This window comes from Trichomycterus rosablanca, chromosome 3, assembly GCF_030014385.1.
Source record: "Trichomycterus rosablanca isolate fTriRos1 chromosome 3, fTriRos1.hap1, whole genome shotgun sequence".
Taxonomy (NCBI): Eukaryota; Metazoa; Chordata; class Actinopteri; order Siluriformes; family Trichomycteridae; genus Trichomycterus; species Trichomycterus rosablanca.
Window position 1 is genome coordinate 3,590,249 of NC_085990.1, and position 8,445 is coordinate 3,598,693.

At 39.9% G+C, this 8,445-nt stretch overlaps 1 protein-coding gene across 1 annotated transcript; it reads left to right on the plus strand.

The window, feature by feature from the left end:
• The first annotated feature begins 354 nt into the window (after positions 1 to 354).
• Positions 355 to 7,959, plus strand: gpatch4 (G patch domain containing 4). Its single transcript, XM_062992459.1, has 7 exons — positions 355 to 646; positions 740 to 813; positions 1,420 to 1,512; positions 2,781 to 2,891; positions 4,336 to 4,442; positions 4,625 to 4,675; positions 5,724 to 7,959. Exons 1-7 carry the CDS (start codon positions 568 to 570, stop codon positions 6,553 to 6,555), a joined length of 1,347 nt encoding a protein of 448 aa, XP_062848529.1. The 5' UTR covers positions 355 to 567; the 3' UTR covers positions 6,556 to 7,959.
• Positions 7,960 to 8,445: the final 486 nt, after the last annotated feature.

The window sequence follows — 8,445 nt, forward strand, 5'->3', positions numbered from 1 at the left end:
TGGGGCGGTCCGGGTCCTTTCTGTGTGGAGTTTGCATGTTCTCCCCGTGTCTGCGTGGGTTTACAAAAGTGTAAAACATGACGTTAAAATCCTAATAAACAAACAAACATGGGTCCTGGGAACCTGAGTTTGATCCTTGCCTCTATGCTCACTGTGTTTGCAAGGGTGTGTGTGTGTGTGTGTGTGTGTTCTTGCCTTAGTGTTTCAGGGAGGCACAGGACCCACCGCGACCATCGTGGAGCAAAAGCTGAAATGTTCCTTTTACATGATGACCAGCAGATGGCGCCAACGGGCTTACACTTTTATGTGATGTCACTAGGAAACCCGGATGGACACTTCCTCAGTCATGTCGGCACCCACGTGTGTGCACGCTGTGTGAAAGTGGCCACATTTATTATTGTTTTATTTCCAGTATAAATGACATAACTTATTACATGTGGCTCCGACGTGTATTTTATTTCCTTTTGTAACCATAGACTGATTTAAACGCGTTGATTTGATTTGTATGCAGTAGTAGTAGTAGTAGTAGTAAGAAGTATTTTCTACCTCTCTGCTTGTTTGGTTGGAATGGCAGGAGCTTCAGACCTGAACAACTGTGGAACAAAGTTTGCAGAGCAGCAGCTTCTCCGTCATGGCTGGAAACAAGGTGAGAATCTGAGTTACTCCAGTATTCCTGCTCCTAATGATCACTGCTGATTCAGCTGATCACTTAATCCATCATGTTATTATTCTGTATCAGGTAAAGGATTGGGACGGAATGAGAATGGCATCTCCGAGGCGATCAGGGTCAAAGTGAAATGTGACAAAGGAGGGGTAAGATCACATTTACACACACACACACACACATATATATATATATATACATTCTTCAATGGTCAAGACTCTCAGTGACACTGACATGGTGGTGGTGTGTTAGTGTGTGTTGTACTGGTATGAGTGGATCAGACACAGCAGCGCTGCTGGAGTTTTTAAACACCTCACTGTCACAGCTGGACTGATAATAGTCCACCAACCAAAAACATCCAGCCAACAGCCCCCTGTGGGCAGCGTCCTGTGACCACTGATGAAGGTCTAGAAGATGACAAACTCAAACAGCAGCAATAGATGAGCGATCGTCTCTGACTTTACATCTACAAGGTGGACCGACTAGGTAGGAGTGTCCAATAGAGTGGACAGTGAGTGGACACGGTATTTAAAAACTCCAGCAGCGCTGCTGTGTCTGATCCGCTAATACCAGCGCAACTCACACTAACACACCACCACCATGTCAGTGTCACTGCAGTGCTGAGAATGATCCACCACCTAAATAATACCTGCTCTGTGGTGGTCCTGTGGGGGTCCTGACCATTGAAGAACAGGGTGAAAGCACCTTCTGATTACTAATTTGTGAATTTGTTTGCGTCTACGTTTCTTACTCAGATTGGCCATAAGGAAAGTGAGCAGTTCACCTTTCACTGGTGGGATCATGTGTTTAATAAAGCCTCCGCTGGTCTGGTTGTGGAGTCTGCTCAGGTAGGTGTTTCACATCAACCAGTGTAAAAACTGGGTTAACTTGACCGCTAATGTTTCTTTTTTGTTTATAAGCTGTGACTTATGGACTCTCAGTCTTATGACATGTTAATAAAGTTATTCACTGTTGATTTAGTCATAAATGAACTCCTCATTCCCTCATTCAGGGATACAGACAGAATCTTTATTTCTCAGTTCTTCAGATTTGCAGACATTTTCAAGTGGTGTATTATTACGAAAAATAACTCTGTCATTTTCCTATTTCTATTTAATCTATTGGAATTCTTTTACATATAAAGCAAACTGGTGTTTGCGAGTATCCTAGGTCATGATTAATTATTTGCCGGGTTTGTTTACTTCTCATTTTGATTCCTCACCAACACCAACCTTTAAGATGTTTGGTTAGATGTGCATGTATGAGAGAGAATTTGAATTTCAGTACACACACTTATAATATTACAGGATCAAAACCCAACAACATGCATTATGCCAAGTTCACACTACACGACTTTCCAAGTCATCAGGTCGCTGTACAGTTCACACTACACGACTGGATCTCTTGTAATCGGGAGTCTTTCAGGTCGGTGTGGCTTTCACACTACACGACTGATCGGCGATAGGGGGTTTCACACTACACCATCTATCACCAACTGGAATCGCAGGCGAGCTTCTCTGGTCTCCCAAACTACGTTTTGTCACGAAAACAAACCCGAGAAGTGACGAGGGGTTTAGTGATACCACGTCCAAAAATGCACGTCAACAAGTAGCGAGCGATCAAAGTTTGTGCGCTGATGTGCAGCGTAAAAGCAAAGAGGATAAATAGGAGCAGCAGGGATTGTTCTATAGTGAGTTGGAGATTAATAAATATTTTTTGCAATGCAGCGTGGGTGTTACGTTTTGTAGATAACGATAAGGTCAAAAATACTGTATAGCTTGTGTATGCCGATGTATTCTGATATAAACTATATTATGCCCCGTCTCACCTTTTTACACTCCTCCCCTGCGTTTCCCCTCACCCCGTATCTTGCGTTCTCATTGGCTGTTCGACATAGCACTCATTGCCAGTCGGGCAACTCAGATCCAGATATATTTCTTCAGTCGCTCGGCGAGCCGCTCGGATCGAGTTGTTGAGTAGTTCACACATAGCGATTGAGAGGCGAGTTTCGATCGGAAATCAGGGCAAAAATCGTGTAGTGTGAACTAGGCATTAGTTTTCCTCTGGTGCTGCTCTGTAGTGCAGTGATATTCTTCACTTCTTTGTTGTGGTTTAGAATGGGGTGATGGTGAAGAAGGTAGATGAAGGAGAGGAGGGCGTGATCTCCAACAAGAAACCTCGAAAGGCCTTGCTGGACAAGTCTGCGCTTTATGGAAACTTTGTCAAGGTAAACATCGTTCACTCTGTATAATTATGTTCTCCACGGAAAATACACATATTGTACATGTTTGCCATCCTATTTATTTCCTACAACAGACATAAACACGTCATATTCATTCTGAATTTGGATGAATTAGACTTACAACAAAAATGAGGGGTGTTAGAAGAGATAAAAAAAATCCACCCCAAGCATTTTCACCTAATCAAGTCACAATCATTTCCACTTCCCTTTTGTAGATCCACTGCCTCTTGCATTACCCCCGTTCTGGCCGAGAAGAGCCGTAGGCCATGCGCGCTTCTTAGCACCTGCTGATGTTGGGTTCCCACAGAGAGACCCTTCAACACTCATAGCATATCTCCTTCCTTCTCTATAGACGCACCCCACGGTGGCTAAGTGGGTAGCACTGTTGCCTCACAGCAAGAAGGTCCTGGGTTCGATCCCCAGGTGTTGCGGTATGGGTCCTTTCTATGTGGAGTTTGCATGTTCTCCCTGTGTCCGTGTGGGTTTCCTCCGGGTGGCGCCTGATGTTTTGATGTTAGTTGTTGCAATAAAAATGAATTGTTATTAGTGTGTGTAAAAGTGACATTAAAGCAACCAAATCACAGCTGCAAACAGCTGCACCATGAGTTTTTGTTTTATTATTAAACAACAACATGCGTGAGCTATAGGAAACACATTTACAATGAACACTTTGACTGGAAAGCCTTTAGAGATGTTATGGCAACACATATCAAACATGGTCAGACTGCACAGTTTATTTTAAATATTTACACTTAAAGAAAATATTAATGTTTAGTTTAGCCCTTAAAGAACTGAAAGTATTTTTGGAAGATGCTCCATCGTCTTACATAAACAATTATGGACTTGTATTAAAAGCATTTAAAGATTATGTAGTATTATAAAACGGATAGTTCCGGTCCTAAAATCTGATTGGCTGAGCCACGTTCGAAGCCGTTGTAAAATCCCCGATAAACGCACACCTAGGACCACCTCACATCATTCCATATTAATACGCCACTGAAAAGAAAAAGTTAATGTTATTTTCGCCCTCATGTTGCCTAGCAACACTGTTAATCGAACTACCTGGCGTCGCGGAAGAATGCTTTATTGTAAGTTTATACACAATAAATACATTTATGAATTAAACATTGTTGTATTTAATGTATTTTATATTGACCGCCATTTTATAAAAGCAATAAGCCACTCGAGACCGTGCGTTACTGCTATGATTTTAGCACGGGGATGACGTTTTTGGCACGACGCACGGCCTCTCGTGGCTTATTGCTTTATAATATCACTTGATTATGTAGACTAGATAATAGACTAGTTATTTAGCTTGAATTGCTACTGGTTTCCAGTCTATCATCTGTACATGTCAGTCATTTCTAGTCTTTTTCTAACTTAATAAAACAACAGACCATGACATTTTTGCTTCCGTTCCCTGTGCCAGTCCGCCACCCTCCTCTCAGGGCAGGAGAGGCCTGAACGATCATCATCCAGCTCTGATGACAGCAGCTCTGATGATGATGAGAAGCTGGACCTCTCCAGCACCAAGAAGTAAGTGCCACAGTTCTGTTAGTTCATCCTACACTGACGAGCTCCACTCCAGCTACAGATTTGTCTGTCTGCTATTGATTTTGATTCTGTATTAATTGTGCACTAGTTTTTATTGAGGTTGTCACCTGTTTGTAGTGTTTTTTTAGTCACTCACTGTCTCGTTATGTTGTGTTTATTTGTAGGTTATCCGATGCAGAGCTGATGAAGGTGTGTGGAGGACGCACTGCACATAAGTAAGGACAAATCAGCACATACTTTCTTAGAGACTGAAATGCAGAACGTGCAGTATCAATGACAATTATTTTAGGGCTGCCACTTACGACTATTTTTCTATCGATTAATCTAACGATTAATGTTTCTTAAAAAAATTAATTCAGAATCTCATTTACGCTTCTTTTATTTTAACAACAAACTGTACGGTATAATAATGCGGCACAAAACTAAATGTAAACAGGGTTTATGTCCATATTATCAAATTCTCAAGTGCTTCATATTAAACAAAGTGCAGCACGTGTTTATAGCGTTCTGTACACAAAGCAAAGTGCTTAAACTTATAGCAGAAATAAAATAGTTAGATGTAGCCACGTCTCATTAAGTCCAACGTACAGTAACGACAGAATGAGCCCAGATTCTAACCTCCACATTCACTCAACACTTACTTCACATTCTAAGTGATCTAAACACAGTGGTGAGTGTTAAGGCGCATTCATATGAGAAGCTTTCTGCGCTTTGATCGCCGCGACAATCGCAAAAATTACGAGCCCAACGGAGCAAAGTGCGCTGCGGACTAACTGAACTCTCTAAGAAATACGGTATTCTAAGATCTCCGCGATTAAGAAGTTTAATGAAACAATATAGACGTGCAACATGGCGCTGGTGCTGCTGTGGTACCATCAAAGCTTTACACAGTGAACAAACCAGCTTTTAGTTTTGTGCCAGTTTTAAGTATCACCAAACAATCGGCCTCTGACCGCTGCAGACGGTGTTTTTAAGACTGCACTTAATGCCGGCAACCAGTGACTGGACCAAATACGACGTAGGTCATGCACGCAGCAAGTAGTGCTGAGGGAATCATATGAACGGAAACGTTGTAGAAATGAAAAAGGATCAATTATAAACGTAGTTTTAAAAACGATGCATCCACTAGGTCGACCAATCGCAGCAGCCCTAAATTATTTAACACTTTTACTCATTCAAGAAATTCCTGGATCTTATTTAGTTGATCTACGTTGCATCTTTAATGACTTGCACTATATTTACTTGTTTTATTTCTCTCCACAGAGGTGCCAGGCACGGCCTTAAAATGAGCGCCAAACTAGCCAGACTGGAACAACAAGAGCAGGAGTTCATGGAAAAATATGGTAAAAAGAGCCAGAGGGACAAAACCACGTCTCCAAGTGAGGCTGTACCCACTGAACCCTGTCCTGCTTCAGACCAGGAGGCGGTACACAAGACAAAAAAGAAGAAAGCAAAGAAGGAGAAGCGGAAGCAACATGCGGATGAACTCCAGGAGAATGGTGTCCAAATGGAAGGTGATGACATCAATCCAGAAGCTCTACAGAATCACTCCGATAAAGAGACATCGAAAAAGAAAACGAAGTGTTTAAAAGACAGAGCAGAATCAGAAGACTGTGTAGATGCGTTTGGAGATGTTAGTGAGGCAGAACGTTTAGTATCAAAGAAAAAGAAGAAGCAGAAACGTGTAGATCAGGTGGCAGCAGGAGGAGATGAAGCGGATGGGTGTTGTCCTACACATGAACCAGATAGTGAGAACGTCACCAAGAAAGAGAGGAAGAAAGCGAAGAAACGCTCAAAAGATGTCAGCTTTGAAGCACAGGTCAGTGAGGATTGTCCAGAAGCTACAGAGAATGGTGACGGTGTCTCCAAAAGAAAAAATAAGAAATCCTCCAAGCACAAAGACGACCAGTCCTCAAATACAGAAACGAACGTTTTGGAACCTTTAGAGGAGACAATGGAAACGGCTTCCTCTGAAATAGAAAAATCCAAATCAAAGAAGAGAAAGAAAAGCAGCAGGGAGGAACAGATGGAGGAGACAGAACATCAATCAATAGAACCAATAAAAAAGAAGAAAAAGAAGAAACATGAAAAGTGAAAAGACATTTAAGGCTCTGTTAACACCACGATTATTAATTAGTATCATTAATGGTGCATCAACTCTTCATTTTGATGCTGTATAGATATCAGAGCTTTACAGAGCATAGTTATCAACCTGACCGAGTGGGATGATTTCCACATCACAGCTCACATAGTTGCAGGTTCTGTCGGTTGCTCCTTATGTAGATAAAAACAAGAACACACGTGCCTGTATATGTATTTGCATACAGACATAAAAACACACAAGGCAGGAGATAATATGGAATAGAACAGCTAGTTCTGTCACCATTAGATGGATGCTGAAGACGAATCATAATTTTCTTTGTGCCATACGCCTATAATAATACATACACACAATACAAACAGCCAATTAATAATGAACAATAACTAAATCATACAGTAATCTATATCTACAAATAAATATGTAAAACCTGTTACAGAAATGCACTATAATAGTAAAAAAAAAAAAACATAAATAGCAAATATAGAAACTCCCGCAAATGTAACTGATGACACTGATTTAGAATTATGAACTCTAGAATATCAACCAAACTTAAAATTAAAAACTGTAGTACACATGATGAACAGACGTAACATTACGGTCATTGATTGATTTGATTACATAAATTATTACATGTTATTCATTGTAAACCTGTTGTTTGCCAACACAGAAGTAGACTTGTTCTACCAGATGAATTTTGGTCACATAAAATTATGGTTAACTAAAATAAAGCTACTAGTTTATTAATGGGTCTGAATAAAACTATGGTAGTTTAGGATATTTATTTTGTCTTGGCAATCGCTGTGTAATGCATTAGTCTAAAATGAAATGTTTTAGTATGGACAAAAGAGAAATTTAACTTTCAAAAAATGTTGCCATAATTTTATTTTGTGCATAGAATGATTAAAAATATCTGTAGGATTGGCTGTAAAAAGCAAGTATTGATCAGTGCTGCTTTGCCAGCAATACATTGACAATGCAAGCTTGATTTGCTAACCTACAGTTGTGTTTGAGCTTTACTTGCGTCATTTATGCCGTTGATTGGATTTTAACACACACTCATGCCATTAACTGTGACAAGTGAGTCAGATTAAACCCAGTGTTATTAAATCCAAAGCATTTGGCCCAGTAGCTTCCCTGATACTGAACTTTGGTGCATCCTTAACGCTTTACTTGAATGTTGCAGGCCGAGTGCTATTCACGATTGCTTTATGAGTGCTCTATGTTTTTTGTAGCACTGTTATAATTCGGTTGTAAGTCGTAATGAACTTTTGTAACAGTCAGATTCAGTTTAGGTCAGTAGTGGGCAGATTCCTCATGCTGTGACTCTCTAGTGATGAACTTTATTAAAATTATAATGTGTATAATGTGTGCCACTTCTTAAAGAGACTTTTAAGGTAACCTGTCTTGTGTCTTTATTATTTACAGATTTCAGATTATTTTTTACTACACACAAGTATAACAAATCCCAAACACACAATCCAAAAAATCAAAGAACTTTATAATCCTATGAAGGTCTTCAAATCTTCATATTTATTGCTTCATTTATTTAAATAACAGAACACCACCAGCTTTTTCTGCTTACATGTGCTGTCAGATATTAAATGTTTTTATAGTTCCATGTTTTGTTAACCGTTCAGTGCAGTTATAAGCAGTAACGAACAAATTGTGACACTGGTCACATGAGTGCACATTTTCTAAACAGTTAAAGGACTCTTAAAGGTTTTATTTGTTTGGCTTTTTTGCCCCTAAATTAAAATTTGATTGATTGATTACTTTATTGATTTCTGAAGGGAAATTGCAGTGTTACAGCAGCAATTAATAATTCTCACAAGTATCACACAATGACGTGTCAATGTAGTACAGGAAAGAATAAACGCATTTTAA

Excerpts from the sequence above, each read along its gene's own strand:
- gpatch4 (XM_062992459.1), top strand. The coding sequence starts at position 568 with ATGGCAGGAGCTTCAGACCTGAACAACTGTGGAACAAAGTTTGCAGAG. Across the intron at positions 814-1,419 it reads TGAAATGTGACAAAGGAGGG|ATTGGCCATAAGGAAAGTGA; the intron begins GTAAGATCACAT and ends TTTCTTACTCAG. Across the intron at positions 4,443-4,624 it reads GACCTCTCCAGCACCAAGAA|GTTATCCGATGCAGAGCTGA; the intron begins GTAAGTGCCACA and ends GTTTATTTGTAG.